The following is a 23,749-nucleotide window of genomic DNA, read 5'->3' on the forward strand; positions in this document are numbered from 1 at the left end:
GCAAAACATAAAAAAACGTTGATGATGTTACGTTCACATGACTAACTTATGTCTATGGGTGTTGATAACAAAATAACGTCAGAAGACCCGTTACATCCAAACTTAAATTATTAAATATTGAACCGTCACAAAAGTGACTTTTAAGTCAGTAGTTCATGATGTTTTTTTTAAACAAAACTATTTAACGGCATAATCCAACACGCAGGTACCCACAAAACACAAAAACGTTCAGGAAATGTTCCAGGAACGTTTCTGTTTCGTTGTGCGAACGTTGTGATTTAACATTGTAGGGACGTAAAAGTGTGGACTACCAGTTACGTTGTAAGAACGTTATGACATAACGTTATGGAAAACCAACCTGGAACCTAAATAGAACCTTGTGTAACCAAACTGGAACCTTGATAGAACCTTGTATAACCAATCTGGAACCCTAATAGAACCTTGTGTAACCAATCTGGAACCATAATAATAGAACCTTGTGAAACCAATCTTGAACCTAAATATAATCATGTGTTACCAATCTGGAACCCAAATTTATCCTAGTCCCAGACAACATTGTATGTTGGCACAACAATGGCCAAACGTATCTACATTCATTGGCTCAACGTTGTTTTTCTTTCCATCTTCCTGAACATGCATGAACATTTTGCCACTGGACGTATTAGCAAACAACAATCAATTTATCTTTCTCTCCAGGAATTGTACCCATATTTGAATGAATTAAATCAACCATCCATGTTACCTATTTTTCTTAAATAATGAATACAAAGATATGAATACCAATACATAATTTATTTTAGCTAGACAAGGAGCAAATTCTTAAAAGTTTAATTTTATGTAACTACACGTTGCAACATCAGATCTAGAATGAAAATTATAAAGTATATTCATGATGTTTCATTCCTATAAATGTAATTCACTTCATCAGGTTCATACAGTTATTTCCTAGTTCTGTAATTCACTTCTGACATCAGGTTCATACAATTACTTCCTAGTTCGGTTATTCACTTCATCAGGTTCATACAATTATTTCCTAGTTCTGTAATTTCACTTCATTCGGTTCATATAGTTATTTCCTAGTTTTGTAATTCACTTCATTAGGTTCATACAATTATTTCCTAGTTCTGTAATTTCACTTCATTAGGTTCATATAGTTATATCCTAGTTCTGTAATTTCACTTCATCAGGTTCATACAGTGATTTCCTAGTTCTGTAATTTCACTTCATTAGGTTCATACAGTTATTTCCTAGTTCTGTAATTTCACTTCATTCGGTTCATACAATTATTTCCTAGTTCTGTAATTTCACTTCATTAGGTTCATACACTTACTTCCTAGTTCTGTAATTTCACTTTATTAGATTCATACAGCTATTTCATAGTTTTGTAATCTAACATGGGTTGTATTCACAAGAGTGTTCCTTTTGTTTTCTGCTACACTTTCATTTGGCACTTTTTCTGAATCCGTCTTTTGTTTAATTCTTATCCAGTGTAGCAAATCTTCATAAAAATTATTTCACTGCCACTGTAATAAAGAAATGAACAAATGAGTACCCAATGTATACTTCTTATGAATATAATAAATCTTTTAAAAAAGACTCTTGTTTAAAACTAGACTATACAAGACGATGCCATAAGGGATAAGGCACTCATACCACATCTTCCAACATCTATTAAGAATGTAAGACTTCACTGTGCTAGCTAATTTAAGCTGGAAAATTGAGGGTAGACATGGATACAGGAAACAGAACCATGTAAAAAAATGTTCTATCTAAATGAATAATTCTAGTGAAAAAAATACAAAGTCAAATCTAAATACAACAGCATTATCGATATTATAATATTTAACATTTTAATTATGCATATATATTTGCAAATTTCGAATCCGATGTGGCATTAAGGATTGCTATTATGTTACTAACTTAAAGTAATTTATTGTGCATTTTGTCCAATTCTTTGTATGACCTAAAAATAATTAAACAACATTCGGAAACAGTATGTAACAAGGAAAATTCGAAAATACACTTTTCCATTGATAAGGGTTATAAATGCAATCTTCACATTTAACAAAGATTTCAGAAATAAAATAAGTTTTATTTGTGGTTAAAAAACATGTATTATTTGTCATTCATAATCATATACGTATATCAGAATTTTTCAAGTAAAGTAACAATCAACTTACATGTTTCTTTCTCTTTAGATGATGCGATTTTCTCTTTTGTTTTCTTTGTTATCACTGCTTTCTTACAAAACACGACAGGAAATAGTCTCAAAAGTGACTATCCCATTACACTTAGATTTCCTATAACCTTAATTACCATAGCAACTATCCTTGAAATTTGTCTAACATCTGGTCAACATCATTCTATAGGTCAACCTTATCAGAATATGCTTGATTAACATAATGGCTGTATCAATTATCATTATGTATATAATTGCTAATTATATTTCACAAATTAAAGTTGAATGAAAAAAGTTATAATAAATAATGAGAATAATGAATTTTAACTTTTAATCGAGCAATCTATATGTTTAAGGAATAAAAAAATATTTTGTTCTTAATACAGTGTCGTTTTTTTAGTTTTAAAAAACTATCAGCATTCACTTTCTGAAACAAAATAAAGGTTTGATTAACAAGCAAGACGGCAAACATCTTACTTGCATTTTTTGTTATTAATTTGCTATTTTTTATATTTTTTTTGGAAAGATTATTTTTTCACAAAAATGAGGAACATTATTCGAACGTTTTAAGAATGTTAGTAAAGTAACGTTAAAAAGTAACTAATATTAAACGTTTCTACAACGTATTACTTGTAACATAACCAAACTGAAACTTTCACACAACGTTAAAACAAAACGTTCCTAGAACGTTGAATTGTAACGTTTCATTTTAACGTTCTCACAACGTTCGTGTAACGTTAAGGTCCGAAATAACCTTACAGGAACCAATCCACAACGTTCTTTGAACGTTATGTGTTTAGTGGGTAGGTTAAGGCACTTTTAAACGTAAAAAGGGGCAAAATATGATATTTCAAGAATAAAATTGTTTCATCAACAATTCATAAATCTTAGTTGTTGAATTTATATATTCATGTAGTAAGGATTCAGTAAACCGAAATTTTGGTCATGATCGCCTAGGTCACGTGACTTCCACAGGGGTAAAATGCCTTAATCAAATTGGCAAAAAGCGGGTTACTACACTGAATAAAAATCAACAAACTTTTTTTTAAACGAATCCCTGTGCTTTCCCGTTGCTTAAAAGTGCTGCGCGATTTTCCAAAAGTGAACATATTAAATTAGAATAGTATTTTTAGTTTGCCCGGCAGCATATAACGTTAAATTTGTACACAGTTTCGTTCTTAATTTGATTACAGTTTCATATTCATTAAGCGCGCAGCACTTTTCTATTAGGTTATAACTATAGCTTTCTATTTCAGTTGACTTTTTTGAGAAATATCGTCTCTGGCAACCCGCTTTTTGTGAATTTAGATTTCGTTTCTATGGTTTCGATAAATTGTCTATGTCATTCAAGCGCACTGACGACTCGAACAAAATCATCAAAGAACCGCAACTCTGTTGTTACAGTTGACGATGCTGGAGTATTTACATTATTAAACCTCAACATAAATTGATCTTATTGACAATATCCGTTGAAATCATTTGACCTTTTTAGTAACCGACGATAGTAAAACAAGTTGTGCGTGTTTGACGCACTTCTTCAGGTTTCAACTGTATGTAGAATGTCGAATTTTCCTGGAAAAAGAGACTGACAAAAGTGCAGTTCCACCTTCATAAATAATTTGTATTACCAATCTCTAAGCAAATTTAATCGCTTAAACTTAAAAAAGTAGTCTTATGGTGTATATGTTGGTTGTCTGAGTTCTATATATATATGTGTCAGGGGCGGATCCAGCAATTTAAAAAAGAAAGGGGGGTCCCAACCCAGAGTAAAGGGGACTGGGTTCCAACTTACTAGACAAGGATATTCATTTCCAAAATTGATGTCCCAGTCAGTACTGGCATGCAATTACATTTCATCCATCATGTATTTTGTGTACATATATCAAACATCACATTTCATTTTGTGACCAAAACAAATATTTTGTGTTGGTGTTTTACAGTGGCTTGCTTTAATTTGGTTCATGTCTGTTGACATACATGTATCTGTTTTTTATACATTAGACTGTCAAGTTTCTCAATTGATTTTTTTTTGTCCAATCCATATTTAGTCCACTATTGACACTATTCAGTATGAATTTTTTCATTGTCAAAGGAGGTATTTTCCTATAGTGTAATTACTTAATTATATAGCTATTTCATTAGAACATGCGATTGGTGGATAGTTGTCTCAATTGCAATTATACTACATCTCCTTATTTGATATACAAGACAAATTGCATTAAAGTCTTTTGTGTGACCATGTATTGCTTACACATAGGCGGATCTAGGGGGGAAATTTGGTTGCTTATATATGGAATCACTGAAGCGTGACTGGTGCTGGCCCCCTCTTAGGTCAGTCAGTGGGCCCCTACTTATGAAAATTTCTGGATCCGCCACTGTAACATGTTTCTTGTTGACTCGGCCCCTCTTTAAAAAATGTGGATAAACTTAAAATAAAATCAGTTTATCATGTTTATAAAACATGTAAAATCAGGATACCCAGCAATTTTTTTTAAAACTGTAAATACTAGTACTGAAAGTTTTGCATTCATCTAATACACTATTTCCAGTATATGATCATTTATTATTGCAATTATTCAAGAATGGATGTCTTAGCTGTTATTTGCTCTTTGGTTGGGTTGTCGTATTGACATGCATATTCCCCTAATTCCATTCTCAATTTCACTAAAAAATATTTATTTATTGAGATTTCTAATAATTCCTCATAAATGTGCATGTTTCAGTTACAAATGTTTAAGAATGCAAGTTCTTGTTATTGCAATATTTACCTAGCCACATTATTCACATTCAATTATTTCTGAATTTTCAGTACTGTACATGTAGTGTTTGAGTGGTTTACAATAGGCAATATGTGGTATGGAACTTTACGGAAGAAAAATTAATAAGCAAAGACAATGATAGAAGTCTCATCTGTGTCTTATTGTGATAATGGAAATGGCAATAGTTTATGATTACATGTACAATGTATCTGTATATTTACCACGACTGAAAGTATGTTTTCTGCCCAAATACAGTCTAATGGAACATACTTCAAGTTCAACTTTTACTGGGATTCATGTTTAGTACATGTACCAGATTGTTGCTTTATATATGTTTAACTTCTTTAAATATTTCTTTATGAGTCCTTGTGCATGTTTTGTGTGTTTTACACCAATCAAGTTTGATTGAGCTATTAATATATATATTTTTTTTCTTTTTTCTGCATTGTCTACATACATGACTGAGTTTGAACTTTGTCAATTGCTGGTATTCATTGATATCTACATGTCATTCATGTTGACCGACACCCTTTACCATATAGTAGATTCTTTTAAATACAATGTATATTACAAGAATATAAAAATCCTAAATTTAGCTGGTGAATGTACATGAAACTTACCGTAACATTAGACTTAAAAGTACATGGTACCACCTTCTATTGAACAACCTGCATCTCAAACTTTGAACCTGTATTCACCACTGCATGTTATATTTGTCATTATTTACATAATTTTCTAAGGATTTCTCAAGGTTGATTTTTTTTCTGGTTTCTTTTTATTGAATGTTGTACTGCAACACCCTCAATTGTTAAAGGCAGTACAATTTTCAAGGCCTAGCATTTCAGCTAACTGACTATGTTGTATAAAATTTGCTCGTAGTTGTAGGCCTAACACTGACCTTTATTTTTTTTATTTTTACATCATTTAGTTGCTTGCCCGTGTTAGGGAGAGTTGTCTCATTAGCAATGAAACCATGTTAATTTTGTATGTACCCATACATGTAGATCATATGCCCTTTCTTCATCTGATATACATGATATATGTTAATTTCACAGAAAAACTCTCAAAAACAGGTTTACTATCACATGACTATTGTCGCATTGGCAATCATACCACATCTTCTTTTTATATTTACTTTGTCACATTTTATGTGCCAGTCTCTCAACATGCTTGAGCTAAAGCTTATGTTGTCCTTTTTAAGTTGCTGTCTGTCATTATTTGTTAATTTGAGTATTCACGGTAGCATAACTCATGTACAAATGTAATTGTATGTATAAATGCAAATGATAAAGGGTTTTACTCATTGTTGAAAGCTGTACAGCATGTACAGTAACCTATAAATAGTTGTGATGAACATGATGAAACATCCAAGAACTTTCATAAAAATCTGAAATCAAACTGGCCTAATTGCTCATGAAATTGTCATGTAAGAACATTGCATGAATAGAAATATTTAATCAAATTAATGTTTTGATATACATGCTTGACAAAAATTTATGGATGATGTTACTGTTCAAATGTTGATACTGCTGTTCTTATGAACATAATGTAAATTTACAGTTATCTATAACATTTAGCCCTGTTTTGTTGGTCTTCTGTCCGTAATAAATTGCACATGTAATTTTTCCACTATACAGGTACAACATTGTACAAAGTACATGTATAAAATCTATGTGCACACATTCTTTTTAATCAAATTGTAATTGTTGAGATTAATCTCTGTCTGACATGTCTGTGTTCATGTTGAAATTAGAACTGGTCACCTTTGACCATCCTTTACTGCTGTGGAACGATCTCTACGAGGCTGCTACAAGATGTTGAATTACTGTATAGATTACATGAGGTTTTTTCTCTACACATGTTTCCATCTGTCATTCTGTAGGTTCCGTTGATTTTACAATTTAACAGTCACTTTCTGCATTCTATTTAAATGGAGGGTTTTCTTTCTGTCCAGAAAAAAACAGGCAAGAAAAAGTGGGTGTCAAAAACTGGGTCCTCCTTTCACCTTCAAGCTGAGTCTTACTATATTGTTTTTAATCATTTTTAACATGCTGTTTGACATCACCATGATCACACTGTGGAACTTCTGGTTGGAAAGTTATCTTTACTCAATTTCAAAAAGTTATGTTGCTGTGAATTACACATTGTTGTCCATGTTTTCTGTTCATATATCCTGCAGTCATGTATTGCAATGTAAATGTAAGGCAAGTATCCTTTCCATTTTTGTTCTCATCATTGTCATCTTGAACCTGTAATACAAAAAGTAACAATTGACAATTGTGTACACAAAAAAAAATCCAGTAAGCATGCAGTACATGTATAACAGTATTACTGATAAAAATATTTTTCATATATAAATATGAAGGACTAATTATCAATGATTATATTGTAATCCAAACTTACATGCAAAACTTCTGTGAAAAGAGATGTGTTAAAAACTTAACAATATCCACCTAACATTTTGTAAAATACTCACCAACTATCAAAATAACAAGTTTTTGCAAAATAAAAATAACTCCGCTACATTATGTGTGTATGTAAATATATGTGCCTGTCTCATTTGAACATGTTGAATTGTTTCACATTGTAGTTTCGGTGTCTTTTATAGCTGACTATGCGGTATGGTCTTTGCTCATTGTTCAAGGCCCCTACCGTGACTTAAAAGTTGTTAATTTGTGTGTCATTTTGTTCTCTTCTGGAGAGTTGTCATTTTTGCATTCATACCACATCTTCTTTTTCATATTAGATAATTTAATTTAAGTCAAAGCAAAATGAATTTAAATTTATGTATGCATGTTTCCAGTCTCCGATTTGAAACATAAAGGTTCAGGTAGGTAATTCGCCTTTTCCCGAATCTATATATAGGACTATATGGGTAAATGGTAATCTCATTGTTCGTACACCAAAATGAAAATAATGCCACATCATTGGATGGAATTCAAATATTTCGTACGTGTGAAGCCAATCACAACTTTTTGGTGAACACTTTTGAAAATATTAGCCAGAATGCATATAAGAGTTCGAAACAACAAATCTATTTTACGTCTTATTTTTTTAAATTATTATACAATTACATTTCAGAACAGTGAATGTTCTAATTTCCAAGCCTATACCAAATAGCATTAAACAACATATATACACATGTAGCAACCCAGTGTTGCAATTGTTTTAGGTGAAGCATAAAATATTAGATTTTGACAATATTCATGATATTAAAGCTTGATTTATAACAAGTTTGTACCCTGACATTTCTTTAATTTATGACGTGTTTTTCCCTGTACACCAAAAAATAATTGAATAATAGATGTTGTATATTTGCGCCAAAGAGACAAATCACCATCAAAGTCATAATCCAGTTGGGAACCACCCCACAATGTTATAGAATATTATATATAGTTATTATATATTTTTTTGTAAAAAAAACCCCACTTTTTAGTACAAAACGCCTTATATTTTCTGAAAGAACTATATAGAGGGGGACAGGTCTTTTATCAGGACTCCGGGATGGGTGTTTTTAAGCTCGGGATTTGGGGATTGACCCTTTCAGGATCCGGGAATTTTTTTTTATGAATTTGGGATTTCATTTATTTTAAATTCAGGACCTCGGGATTGCAAGTTTGTTTAAGCCCGGGATTTCGGGATCAGGACCCCTCCTACCCTCCCTCTATATAGCTATCTGGTATTAAATGGTCAAAACTTGTCCATATGTTTTGTTATACTTCTGGACTTAACATGTTTAATTAACTAAAAAATATCATTTACTTTTATATTATTCAGAAAGTGTGGACGCCTCTTTTAGAAAAGTTGTTTCAAATATGATGTACATGTAGTTTTCCTTGTTTAAAGTAAAACATTCTAAGCTTTTCCAAGGATTTTTATAGTAGCACCATACAAACCCTTGCTTTATTCTATTTTTCTTTTCTATAACAGTAAAATAACCTCTTACTTGAGGAAGGGTTCTTCCCAACCTGATAATTACAAATTCATTTATTGGCCTTTTACACAGGCTAGGGCTATTAATTTACCCAGACTTAAAAGCATGCTATAAGGGCATAAGGGACCCCAACATAACTAGTGTACACAATTCAAACAAGAAAACATACAATCTAATATATATATATACAAACTGAGAAATTACAGGCTATGAACCAAATCAACAAACTACTGAACGACAAGCCCCCAAATCAATCCTCACAGGTACATACACATGCAGCGAGTAATCAGTATGGGTTGTTTTGTTCTGCTGGCATACAATATATTTGCAATTCTGACAACGAACATATTTTGTAAGTAAGGGGAAGGAAACAAATGTTCAGGAATTTTTTTCTGTTATATATTTATATCGTAGTACTCTCACTTGGGATATATAGCATGTATAGGTTTAATTATTAATAAAAAAATTGCACAATATATTTATACAGTGTGGTCGGGTGCTTATAGTTTTTAAACAATAAATACAGGTAAGACAGTGATTTGAAAACAAGTGTTAATATCTTTTTATAATATTTACATAAAATGATGTGGGAAATGGACATGATTGCATTTCCAAATGCAGTACAAATGCAGTAAGGGTGATAAAAAAATAAATAAAAAATTTCCTGTTATGAAACAAATAGTTGGGGGCGGGTTGGTTGGTCAAACAAGGAATAAAATTGGTGTGGCCTATACACATGTTACTTATTTCATAAGACTGACAAGTATAGCAACACAATAAACCTTATTCTGGTAGTACACAATGTTGAACATAAAGAACTTCTGTAGCTGTCTCTTAATATATGATTATGTACACAAAAAATGTACAAAGTCAAATGAATGGTCACCCTACATCTCCTTTTATTCATATACATATTAAAGAACTAAAACATGTATATATGTACAAAGAAGCATACAGAATAAAATAAGGGTATATATTGTATATATAAGATTTACACTTGGGTACAGGACAAACAGAGGCGGATTTAAGGCGGGGGGGGGGGGGCTTATGTTTTTTTTACACCAACAAGTGAAACTATAGCATAACAAATTTCCTGGACAGCTCATGGGTATTTTAAAACTCCACCTAAATTGCACATAAACACTGTGGACCATAAAATGACTTGCAATTAAGGTTCATCATAACAAATGGACAAATATGGCCGTATTTTCACCTTAAAATTTATTCTATGTACAGACTTACCTGTGCTGTTTGGAAAGTTTTAAGGCCTAGCATCCACTAGATATATAAAAGTTAAATCCATTTTGTGTTTAAGAAAGCTAAAATCTTTTCTGGTTTTTGATTGGCATTTTTTTCCCCTTTCTGCAGAAGGTGTAAAAATAAACAAACACCTGAATTACTTTGATATTGTCCACTCAGCATGCTCAGACAAACTCTTTAACTGACCTATAGTTGAGAAGATACCTACTGTCCATGTCAATTAAGGACAATCTAAACAATACAAACCTGTTTTTACCTGAGGGAGCATCTCAAAGTTGTTCCACAACTTAGTTAATTTTCCCACCTAATGCATGAAGGAAAAAAAATGCCCATTAAAATTCAAAAAAGATTTCATCTTTCTGATATGCAAAATACATTTAACTTTTATATATCTAGTGGATGCTAGGCCTTAAAACTTTCCAAACTGCACAGGTAAGTCTGCACACAGAGTAATTTTTGAGTTAAAAATTCGGCCATATTTGTCCATTTGTTATGATGAACCTTAAGACAGTTCATGTTTGGATGGAGAGTTGTCTCATTGGCACCAGAGACATATATGCACATGTATATATGTCTCTGTTGGCACTCACACCACATCTTCCTATATCTACATACATAGTTTACTATGCAATTCCTTGGTTCAGGGATAATTTCTAAAACAGATGGAAAAAAGGGGGAGAATTTCAACTTCAAGGGTAGATTTTTGTCAAAATGAAGATAGTCGGCTACAGAAAACAGCAAAAAGACGACAGAATACTTACTCATAGTCAAGTTATGGCGTACAATTCGGCTTGTAAGCTGAAATCCTTGGGTATATGGGCCATTATTCGCCTCTTGCAACAAAAAAAATCCGTCCGTTCAAAACATGTGGATTTCAAGCTTCCTGTTGAATCGGTTTTCCAAATAAGGAAAACAAGCCACGCCTCCGTTGCGAGATCGACAGGTAGGATTTTCATACAATACAAGTTATGGCTTGAAAAATAATGTGACATATAATTTTTATTTTCAACAAATTATCATTATTTATCTAATTTTACATAGTTTATCAATAAAAAGATCAAAATACAAGAGCGATTGACGACCAGAGAACTGAAGCGGACAGCGTCGTCACTATGGAGACGCAACGTTACTCATTAATATTCATGAGCATCACAAGAGTTATTTGCCCCTGAAAAAAATGCCTTAACATACCCGCGCACTCACATGACTGATTCATATACTTTATTTTAAAATGAAAAGTACATGTATGAGAAGTTCTCTTCTTAGACTTGGAATAGTATACTGACTATACTGTTAATATATAATTTGAAGAGGGACAAATGATTGGTTTTGTTTATAGCCTAACGTCCAGTGGCAAATATTTCATTTATGTTCAATCGAGTATATTTTTCAGACTTTCAGGACTCCCAGATTGAGATAGTATTCATAATCGTTATGGATAAGTTTGGCAACGAGCTAATGCAAATGTACATAGTTTTTTTTACGTTTAACAACACTGATTTCATTAATCCCATAATCCATCCACTGTACAATTTTCGTTTGAACATTTGTCAAAACAGAATCCTAAGTCATGAATGTAAATCCAAGGCAAACAAGGTAAATTAAGATTAAATTTCCATGAATTAAATGCAGAGTTATATTTATGAAGAGACTGTTAAACACGGGGAACGAAGAAACGTAAACAATGATGTTTCATTTGCAATCTTATAAAAATATTTCTCCGATGAGTTGGATAACCTCCTATCCACTTCGATATTTGTACATGTAAATTTTGATCAGTAAAAATATAGAAAAATCCGCTATTATATATAGTAAAGTAATTGGAACTGATTTTTTCTTCTAAATTCTAAAGTGCCCTTTCTGCAGTGACGTCATTTAGAACTGTTCTTCAGTCCTGACTGATTTGGTCAGTTCTGCTGACAGTTCTACAGTTAGAACTGATTTGGTCAGTTCTACCTAGAACAGTTTTAGACAGTTCTACCCTAGAACTGATCCTGACAGTTCTACCTAGAACTGATTTAGTCAGTTCTACCTAGAACTGATCCTGACAGTTCTACCTAGAACAGTTCTAGGGTAGTTCTGTTCTAGCTAGAACTGTTCTAGGACAGGTTAGAACAGTTCTATGACAGATTATTCTGACAGTTCTAATGAGAGGTTAGAACTGATCTCCACTGTACATCTAGAAATTGACAATGAGGGTCGGTTGAAAACAAAACTTTACGACAAAAGAGATGAGTTCAACTTTCCAATTGTGAACTTTCCATTTCTAAGTAGCAACATTCCTGCAGCACCTGCATACGGGGTATATATCTCCCAATTGATACGATATTCCCGTGCTTGCATTTCCTATCATGATTTTCTTGATTGAGGGTTACTGCTCACAAGGAAGCTATTAAATCAAGAGTTCCAAATGGTGAAGTTGAAAATCATCCCTTCGTAAATTTTACGGACGCCACCACGAGTGGGTTGACCGTTATGAAAAAACCGTTTCACAAATGATATAGGATATGTTCCTTACGTCGTAAAGTTTTTCTACAATCCCCTTCCCCTTTCATGAGTGTGACCCTACCGAATTAGACTATTTACCGGATTTGTAATCACATAAGCAACACGACGGGTGCCACATGTGGAGTAGGATCTGCTTACCCTTCCAGAGCACCTGAGATCACCCCTGGTTTTTGGTGGGGTTCGTGTTGTTTATTCTTTGGTTTTCTGTGTTGTGTCATGTGTGCTGTTGTTTTTTCTGTTTGTCTTTTTTCATTTTTGGCCATGGCGTTGTCAGTTTGTTTTGGATTTGTGAGTTTGACTGTCCCTTTTGTATCTTTCGTTCCTCTTTTATTGTAAATGGACATGTACTGTTATTGTAAAACGATTGGGAATTGAACATTTTAAGTTAAAACAGTTAGTTTTCTCGTTTTGATTGTTTTATATTTGTCATTTCGGGACCTTTTAAGCTGACTTTGCGGTATGGGCTTTGCTCATTGATGGAGGCCGAACGGTGACAAATAGTTGGTAATTTCTGTGTCGTTTCGTCTCTTGTGGAGAGTTGTCTCATTGGCATTCATATCGCATCTTCTTTTTTATGTTGTCTAACAATGGAGGCAGACGAAAGGTAAATTACATTTAGGAGAACACTAGTCCTCGAGAGGCGAAGGATGCCGAAGGGACATTCAAACTCATTAGTCGGGAGAAAATCACAATAATATGGCTATTTAAAAAAGACAAACAGAGAACTTTGACATGGCTCTTGGAGTCTTAAGTTCTATTTATCATTTTGCTGCTGTCTCAGAAGCATCTCTATTCTCTACATCCTCGTCTGTAAATAAGATGTGTTATGATTGCCCAAGGGAAAACTCTTCACCAGAGACCAAGTGACACAGTAATTAACATTTACATGTATAGGTAACCGTTTTACTTTAAACAACGACCGAAGTCCAAAGTGTATACGTAAAGTCGACTACATAATACATGTATAAAAGGCGCCAAAATGACAAATGTAAAACAATTCGAACGAGAAAACTAAGGGCATAATTCATGTACAAAACAATGAACGATTTTTTTCCAGTAATAAGTGAACCACTGAATTACTGGCTTGGAACAAAATGTGGCGGTATTAAACTCGTTTGAAGGCGCCTCTTCTCCCCTAACCAGGGACAGTGCTGTAACAGAAAAAAATAAAAGCTATAAATTCAGTTGAAAAAGACTTTAATCACTAGATGGTTATAAATAAATAACGTCTAACAAAACACAGAGTTGATGGGGACGGAAACTTGTACATCCCCACAACAAAAAAGATACTAAGTACATGAATGAGACTTGCAGTTTCTGACAACTAGTTAAAAGCAGTCGTATTTTAATTGTGCATTCGAACGTTGCTAGTCTTTCCTGTTTTGAATATTCATTAAGTATTCACAAAGAAAAGAAATTAAACGTTATTGCATCAGACGTGTAAGTTCTCAAAGGAAGGTTAATCGAGATAAAAGAAATTAAATTTTAAATGACCTAAAATGCTTTCGTCATCTATTTCAACACTACTAATGATCAGACGTTCTTCATATTTATTTTGCAACTGTGACAAGTTAACTTGTAACGTACTTGAGCTTTTCAGATCTGTGGAAATCTTTGTTTTCTGGTCTGTGGCTCCGTTCGTTCGTCCGTCTGTTCGTTCGTCCGTCTGTTCGTTCGTCCGTCTGTTCGTTCGTTCGTTCGTTCTTTCGTCCGCAGGTTAGAGTTAACTTTTTGGTCAAGGTAGTTTTTGATGAAGATGAAGTCCAGTCAACTTGAAACTTAGCACACTTGTTGCTAGTGATATGATCTTTCTAATTTTAAATCCAAATTAGACTTTTGACCCCAATTTCACGGTCAACTGAACATGTAAAATGAAAGTGGATTCTCAGGTTAAAGTTTTTGGTCAAGGTAGTTTTTGATGAAGCTGAAGTCAAATCAACTTGAAACTTTGTACACTTGGTGCTTATGATAAGATATTTCTAATTTTAAAGCCAAATTAGACTTTTGACCCCAATTTCACGATCCATGGAACATGGAAAATGATAGTGCCAGTAGGGCATCCGTGTACTTTGGACACATTCTTGTTTCTGATGCTTTGATGCACCACGTTTTGACTCTTTTGGTTAAATCACTTCCCTTAGGTTAAGATTGAAAATATAAATTATATCAAATTTGCGGATGATCCAGTCTTTTCCCGTCATGGATCTAAATAGCTGCGGAACCGTAACTCTGAGGTCCTTATGTTTTTTTTTTACTATTTGCGGACCATAGAGCTACGGATTTTTCCTATTTCAAAACGTTCGGAATTGCAACCCAGGTTCAGGTCGTACTTATTTTTCAAAAAAATATTTTTCATAATCCATGCAAAGCTTGTCAATACATCTGTATATATATAGTTCGTTTCGTTAGATATTATTCTAGGATATGACGTAACTATTTATGTTTGAATAGTCATTTCCTTAACACTATAAGTATTATCTAATTATTTCCATCCATTTGTATACATCTTCCGCCTATTTTGTTCAACCATATTGACGTCACGAAAAATAAGAAAAAGATAACGCTAATATCCTTGATCACAGGTGCTTTGTTTCGAGTGATTTAAAAAAAACCTTAGTATGGATAGCAAAATTAGGGTTAGATATGTATTGTAAAAAGAATAATATTTTAACCAACAAAAAAAAAAAAAAAAAATATCTGCATCACATACCCAAGCGCCTGTGTCCTTGATCTCATAAAAGATCAAGATATATCGACTCAATGATTAGCATAACCTCTCTTCGCCCACACTTACATCAAAATAACTATCCATTCACACCTGCGTATGGTATCAAAGAGACTTTATCAAAAATAACTCTAGAAATAAGTAGAGTAAAATATGGGAAGGTAGACAAATGATAAGATTGGAGATCAGAAAACTAAACATTCTTCAATGAACCCTACAGATCATTTAATATCAGCTTTTACGAAGGAGTACTCTTGATTTTTATTTATTTATCAAACTAACCAATTCGAGTAATCTCATCACATCTGAAATGAAGGGCACGCATTTTAAAAAAGCTTCTACTTGTTTACGGAAACAGGGTTCATGTTTTACTTCCTGGTACACCATTTTTAAGAAAATTGAAACAGGTAATTTTGTACTTGAATTTAATAACTTTAGCATTTTGAGCTTTATAGAAGTCACAGAGAAAATTCATTTTGAAAATTGAAGTGAAATCATTTTTGTAGCAGTCATATGTATCATAATAGAGCCAGAGAACAACAACAGGGGCGGATCCAGGATTTTGGAAAGAGGAGGCGTAGTATGAAATATTTGGCCGAGCGTAGCAAATAAATTTTGAACTTTTTTGGGGCTAAAAAAAACATGAAAATTAGTGTAAAATGCACTTATTACACAGTTCATGTCGTGGGGCATATAATATGATGTTTAACTAAAGTGTTACTGTAAGGGTAGTCCAAATAAGTATGACGTCTTGAAAGGCTATTATATTTTTTTTCTTTGACGCCTTACTTCTAAATTGTAATAACCTTTCAAGACGTCATAATTATTTGGACTACTGTAAGGGTTGACAATTGTTGATGCCATATTCTCCCCATTAACTGCATCTATTATTTATAAAATGAAGGGAAGGATCCAAATGTATGTACCAATATATTGGATGTGAGATTTGTCGGTAAACAAATGACATGGACAATTTTCGTTTGTTGCATGGTTAGCTAGCATAACCTCACAGATGTCTTGTTGTAAACAAGATATATACGGCATTCAATGGAAAATTTAAAATACGACAAACATGAAAAAATACAAAACAGCATTTTTTATCCAAAATATTCATGTACGGTTGAAATGTTTCACCCAACAAGAGACGTGAGGGGCTCCAAAATCAACCAAAGGCTACGACTGAGTCCAAATTGACAATTTAACTAAAGAGAGGGGTGTGACTGGAATGTGTCTGTTTCACCGTTCTGTTATACTGAGGCCACATCCAGCAGGCAAGATGCAGTCGCTGTCCTCCGTATAACAGAACGGTGAAACAAGACACATTCCAGTCACACCCCTCTCTTTTAATTAGTTAAAAACAATTTAATTAAAAATCACAAAATAAGTAAATTAATAATAATTAATTCTCCTATATCTATCTACCAAAAAGAGTTAAGGCAGGGACCCAATTGATTTTCTGATGGTGGCATGGGATTAACATGCGAAAAAAAACTTACATCCGTTTTTTTATACTGATCTGTTGAAAGTTTTTTTTTCTAATTTAGAAAAGAATTGGGCAAGATTTTTCTCCCAAAATCAAATGGTCCGTACCTTAGAATTTAAAGCTATCTAGAGATTACAGCCTGGTGATCATACTTCAGCAATTAAACAAAGCAAAAATTTCTATGGCAATAAAGTTGTTCACGTGGATTTTTTGGCTAAGGGGACAAGGGGAAGACCTTTTAATGTTCGGGGGAAGGGTTTTTTTTGGAAATAAATAACCTGACTTGCAGTGTATTGAAAATAAATAACTCTACAGGTCTTTTAAGCCATTTTATAAATGCTATTCGAAAGTATGAGATGGCACCAGATTCTTCTTGAAATTCATCTTTTTAAACCAAAATTTCAAATTAAAATTCCGGAATACTTCCTAAATCTTTTACTATTAATAGTTAAATATTATTTAAATATACTTAAAATTACCGTCTTAAAATGTCTGAAAATGTGTTTCAGTTAATTCGAGGTATGTAATGTTGTCTCAGGAACACTTACCTCACTTTTGTTACAGGGCCGTTGCTAAATTGAGGCAAATGCCTCATGTAAGACATTTCAAAACCAAAATCTTGTCTCCATATATATATACATCAAATTGTTTTCACGGCGAGTGTCTTACAAGAAGCTATTCTGTTCTCCCTCTGACGTAGCCACTGTTGGGTTTTTTTTCGGGATCCATGTTTCTTATTTATTTCTAAGTTCTCAGTGTTATTTGTCTAATTGTTCGTCTTTTTGTGTTTTATCTGTTCAAGAGTTTGTCTTTAAAATATGTTTATTGCGTGCACTTCTGTATTCTCTTAGTGTTACTCACCTGTTGTAATTTAACAAATTTATTTAAAACTTGATTATGCGTTTTTATTAGAGATTTTTTAGCTAATTTTACAACTTTACTACTTTTAGTTGTATCCAAGTTAGAAGCTACATCAAGTTGTAGTTGAAATGTTTTATTAATTAAGACAACAGTAGTATACCGCTGTGCGAAAGTCATAAATCGATTGAGAGAAAACAAATCCGGGTTACAACTAAGAGGTGTCAGACCACCAATTAAAAGTCCCTATCTGTTCAACCAAATTTTGCAATTTTCATAGCTTTCTAATTTTTTTATCTTAAGTTTAACCTCTTACAAACCAGGTATGTCCTGAATCGTACAGGTATCACCTTTCTTCATGCCAATTTTCGGCATACCTTTAAAGCCATATAAGAAAGAAGAGACCTTCCGAATGGATGTACCACTAAAAATAACCCCTGGTTTTCTTGAAATCTTAAATTAGTATACTATGGAGCGCATTAATCCTCAATTTTTAATTTCAACTCATAGACAAGTAAATTTGGGCTCAAAATGGTCCCAATATATTTCTCTTTCACCAAAAGTTTCATTTCTGCAAATTTGTTGGGTAGTTTTAGTAAACAATGACATCAAATGCACTATTTTTTGTCCCGAGTAGGCCTACTTTTACATACGTTCTAAATTTGAGGGAGTAATTGGTTGTCTGACACCTAAGACCGAGGGAAATATATCAACTATATATTATAAGACATTTTTGCTTTATCCTACATATTGGTCGTGTGATGTTATTCATAAAGACTAAAGTCTTTCACTGAATCTATGCATTTTGCTTTGAGACCAAAATATTGTCAAAAACAATTATTAAAATAGAACTTGCGTTTTAAGATTAAGTGGGAACCGCACAGAAAGCACGATTTTGCATAATTTGTTCCATAGTTTCTAGGGGCATTCAGCGGCTCCTAAACCCTTTGTAAATTTTTTTAAAGCTCGGCGAAGAATGTTATGAAATAGTTTCAAGATGCTAGTTACAGCCCAACTTTGAAAAGAATGTATGCACTATATGACTGTATAATTATGCAGTCTGGAATTCTGAAGATTCATTTCCCCTCCATCAACACTTCCTACCCCAGAATATCAAATGGTCGTTCCCTAGATTGACTGCATTTTCACCTTGAAGATTCGCTCTTGAGTACAGATAAACCCGAGTATCTAGAAAATATTAAGACAAAGCATGCTCTAGATAATATAACAGTCGAATACATTTTATATTTTAGAAAATTAAAAATTAAACTGGAGTTTGCAGTGAACATTTATGCGTAAATCCAGAAGGCGCCACAGAGATTTAAGAACTCAGAAGTCGGACCACCAGGTAATAATTGAATTGACATGTAACATATAGAGATAATAGATACATGAAGATAGTATGTGATTTAAAATCTATACCCGAATGGGTCATATCAATTAAAGTTCAACTGTATAAAACAAAATAACATCTGTCGCAGGGACGAAAAAAGTGAACTGATAAATCCAGTCCAGTTCAAATTTACCTAAACATAAAATTCATTGGAATTTAAGTTATCTAGGACATGTTATGCCTTAAACGTTTTGTAATGAGATTGAACCCAGTGAACCATGAACCATACCCCCCCCCCCCCCCCGGCCCCTCCCCCACCACCATAGTCTGCATATGAAACATCTATACTAGCGAAACGTAAGTTGAAGAAATGCATTGGTGTAAAATAAGTATCTATTATCACTACCCAGTCAACAATATTGTGAATTTGAATACCGCACGTGGCAGGCGCGGAGTGAACATGACTTTAAATCTAAACTGACTAGGATTGTATGTTTTCAGTGGTTCTTTTTCGGCATTCCGGCTACCTAAGCCACAAAATAGCTCAATAGTACTGAAAGTGGCGTTAAACATCAATCAATCAATAAATAAATAAATAAATCGATCTAAAATAAATCACTCTTTGTGATAATATTGTTTCAAATCCTAAATATAATAGTTATTAAGAAACATGTCGTTAATAAATAAGCTTACTTTTCAAGCTGAATCATATTTTACTGAGAATTTGTTTATAATTCATGACGTTTATTTTTATGTTGATAATTCTTATTTTATGAAACTAAGTTGGACTAAATCTTTCATTTTGTACGAAAAAGGTAAAAAAATCAACTGTGTGTGTTCTACTGCTAGCACATAATATTAAGATAACAAGTCTTTTTACCCGCCCGTTAATGAGACGATGTAAGTTATACCGTAGTCTAACTGTCCGTCTGTCCGTCCGTGCGTCGTCATTAAAATGTCGGACAAAACTCGTATGTCTGTGTGTATCTTCAAAATATATATTATACGCATTATAAAACAAACAAAATGGAAAGGGTTGAGTCAATAAATGTCACCTTAAATAAAGAGCAAATCCAAACAGTATTATAGTAAGAAAAATAAAAAAGCCAAGCAATAATTATTGATAAATATGAAAGGAGTAGGTTCAGTAAGACCCTTTTTGGGCGCACTTGTTTCTATCCATAGGAAGGTAGGCTATCCATATAAATATTTATATGGATAGTCGACCTTCCTATGGATAGAAACAAGTGCCTGTGTTTTTGGGCCCAAAATATAGCAGTTTTACAAAATTATGAAAATGTTATCGTTAAGCTATTTATTGGAAAGTAGAATGCTGCTACATAAATATGGGCTGTTTTTGACAAAACAATGCACATATATCGGGTACTAGCATCATTAAGTCATGCTGAATTACTGAAATCTTCACAATTTCAGCATTTTAGTTAAACTTTTATTTAGACGGTTTCCGTCTTAAATGAAAGTGGCCGCATTCGTGTTCATTCATAATATTGAAACGTTAGTAGTATTTGATGATAATACATAATATATATATAAAGGTTGAGGATAAACACGGATGCGGCCAATTTCATTTTTGACAAAAAACACATCTGGAAGTGACGATTTTTGCCATATTTGATAGATTTTTCATATTTAAGCTTGAGACGGAGCGTTTTTAATGACTTAATCAGTTAAAATATTTCACATAAACTAATTAAATCAATTGAAATAGACACTTAAGTGTTTAAAAAGAGTCTAAAATATTTCGTTAGATGAAGTTGAAAATTGATGACAAAATCGGCCCTTACCCGACCCACTCCTTTCTCAAATGAGAAAAAAAAACATCTTTTGTATAACAATGTTTTATTTAATCAAATTATTTGAAAAACAAAGTTAATATGAATTTCAAATTAAATTTAAAAATTGCTCATATTCATTCTTGAAAAAAACTTTATTACCGTTCACTTAATTTGTATGTTTTACATCGGTTTACACACTTCGTATGACAATCAATGTTTGTCTTTTCAGATGTTTGGCGCTAAACCTACGGGATTTTTGTTTGGGTCACCTGTTGAAGCACCACAGACACCCGTGGAGAGGCATGATGTATGTACTGATGAGATTGACAACAAAAAGCGTTTGTCTCTTTTTTCTCAGCACGATTTAATAATTAAAATCGAAAATATAAAACTGCACGTGAACAAAGAACAGCTGATGGCCGAGTCACCAGTATTTGAGAAAATGTTTACGTCAGACTTTAAAGAAAAAGATAAACAGGAAATAGAATTGGAAGGAAAAGACCTGAACAGTTTTGTTGACTTTCTAAGGTGCACTTTACCAGGAATTGATGAAAAATTAACAGGTAACATAGAGTGTATTGTGGTGTTCACCAATGTTGTGCATTATTATTTTTATTTTGCTACTAAATATCAGAATAAGAGGGGTTGGGTAGTTATTAAATGCAGGATTTAATACATTATTGTAGAAATCATTATCTACTAGACTAACTATGCTATAGTTGTTAATTCTTTTTCATTTGGTTTGTTAGCAATCTTCTTAGTTTTATAATACTTAGTCTAGAAGATGCCCGCGAAATCGTGGTACATTGGACAAGTGTTGAGACATAGAGTGTGGACATAGTAATGATGATGAAACGGTTAATGCATTTAGTTCTATTTTGTAAAGATATAAGAATGAGGAATATTATTCAAAAGAGCCCATTCATCTTGGTTGAAAAATAAAAATATTAAATAACCTAAGAAAAGTTTGGTATATAAAAATGTAATTTTCAGTAGTTTGTTACCCTTCTTAATTTCGTGAGCAGTACTTCGACTGCGCATGTGCGAAAGCACATCGTCACAGATCGATAACGGTCTCTGAAAGAAATTGCGTTTTCTGTGGGAAAAATCGTTTCAAAGACAAAGACACTTCAGTTATACGTCATAGCAAAAATATTTCAGACTTTCTATGAGGTTCCATGAAATCGGTCTCTTTCTTAAATGTAGAAGAGATTGACCATATAAATTTTAAGCAATTACACAATTGTTGTATTACATTTAATGAATTTTGACCTTGGGACCGTAAATTTAGTTTGACTCATCTGAAATTTCGACTCATCAAATTTCGACTCCAAATACATACATTTATATCTAACAAAGATTGGGACCACGTGAAAGCTTCGACTCTTTCTAAATTTCGAGTCAACCGAGTTCGAGACAACGAGAGTTAACTGTATTTAGGGAAGTAGAAGTTAATTCTGTAATTTAGTAGCGTTTGGTCATTAAAAATGACATTATTGCAGTTCGGACTAATTTATACTATATAAACTGTGCATTATTTTAAAGGTGGTATTCGCTTTCAACAACTGCGTATTACAACATTTGCATAACTCTCTACCAACATCAGCAATATAGGTTCAATTTTCAATATTCAACTTAAGTGTACCACCACGCAATTAACTTAACAAGTATGCATTATATTAAACCGACGAGGATGGTACATTTGTATTTCACGACCTTGACTAGACAGTACTATATTTTTATTCCTGACTTTGTACAGACATTTTTCTATGTAGAAAATGTTGGATTAAGCCTGCGGATATTATATACTAGTATAGCTAGCTAAACATGTCACTTGTATGACAGTCGTATAAAATTCCATTATATTAACATTTGTAATATAAAGTTATCTATCACTTCTACTTGGTTGGCCTGTTTACAATTCAGACGAAAGGTCCTTCATTTATACTTTTGAGTTCGATTTCAGACGCCATACTGTCAAACACTGGTGTTGTCTCCTTTATTGTTGCAAACGACATAACATTTACATACGCCTACATCAAAATGTATCTTGGTATTTTTTTTTATAGATAAAACAGTTCAATCGGTGATTCCTCTGGCAGATGAATATCAAACGTCCAGCACACTGCGAAAGGCTGATCAGTTCCTTGCAGAGAAAACTAAAGCCATTGGGGATAAAATAACTTCTGAACAATTAATCAAGAACATCCTACAAGCAGAACTATATCAACTAACATCTTTCCTAGAAGAATCTCTAACCATTGCCTCCAGGAAATCGTTTGAAAATTTTGTAAAAAATCCAAAATTTAATGAAATTACATCTGAAACTAGGTTGAAAATTTCTTTAAAGCGTTGGAGCGACATGGATGCAGTTTTCAAATCAACAGGTCATCTTAACCATACATCAGAAAGTGTTGATTTCTATAAGTTTTACGATCAGCCGGTGCCGGCTACATCGCAGTTACAATCTACTAGCGGTGTGTTCGGTTCAGCCAGTGCCATGCCGGGGTATGGTAGTGGTTCACAACAAAGAGATCTAACCATTCGACTTAAACCGTTTATGCAGACAAATTAACCTAAATGGTCGAATTTGATATGATTAGTAACTACTATTGATTAGCTTATAACATTCCTACGTATCAGCTTATTTAGATTTGACATTAAATTTCATTTTTCATTTTCACTTGTGTCAAATAAACTGTCTTTGCCTTACAAAACGTACCTTTATTTCACAAATAAAAAATAATCTATATTACAACAAACCATGCAAACGTATTATAAACGTGAAAATCTGCAACTGTAGTGTGATGAAAATATTTCACCAGTGTTTTGTTTCATCAGGGTTCAACTTATAATTACTTTTATCTTGTTAAAACATTGTTGTGCGAACTCGTTTATTTTGAATATTGATCGG

General features: G+C 33.0%; 1 protein-coding gene and 2 long non-coding RNA genes across 3 annotated transcripts; 1 reads left to right on the forward strand and 2 right to left on the reverse strand.

The window, feature by feature from the left end:
* Positions 1–771: 771 nt before the first annotated feature.
* On the reverse strand, positions 772–2,267 carry LOC134726885 (uncharacterized). The gene is made up of 2 exons (XR_010108662.1): positions 2,181–2,267; positions 772–1,523 (listed from the first exon to the last, which is right to left on the reverse strand). It is a non-coding gene; the product is annotated as an uncharacterized LOC134726885 (long non-coding RNA).
* A 4,111-nt stretch (positions 2,268–6,378) lies between these two features.
* LOC134726886 (uncharacterized) lies at positions 6,379–11,059 on the reverse strand. The gene is made up of 2 exons (XR_010108663.1): positions 10,894–11,059; positions 6,379–7,187 (listed from the first exon to the last, which is right to left on the reverse strand). It is a non-coding gene; the product is annotated as an uncharacterized LOC134726886 (long non-coding RNA).
* A 4,655-nt stretch (positions 11,060–15,714) lies between these two features.
* On the forward strand, positions 15,715–23,469 carry LOC134724771 (uncharacterized). The gene is made up of 4 exons (XM_063588004.1): positions 15,715–15,772; positions 18,960–19,054; positions 21,065–21,398; positions 22,905–23,469. The coding sequence occupies exons 2-4, from the start codon at positions 18,998–19,000 to the stop codon at positions 23,408–23,410; spliced, it is 897 nt and encodes a 298-aa protein (XP_063444074.1). The 5' UTR covers positions 15,715–15,772; positions 18,960–18,997; the 3' UTR covers positions 23,411–23,469.
* Positions 23,470–23,749: the final 280 nt, after the last annotated feature.

Source organism: Mytilus trossulus, chromosome 7 (assembly GCF_036588685.1).
Source record: "Mytilus trossulus isolate FHL-02 chromosome 7, PNRI_Mtr1.1.1.hap1, whole genome shotgun sequence".
NCBI lineage: Eukaryota > Metazoa > Mollusca > Bivalvia > Mytilida > Mytilidae > Mytilus > Mytilus trossulus.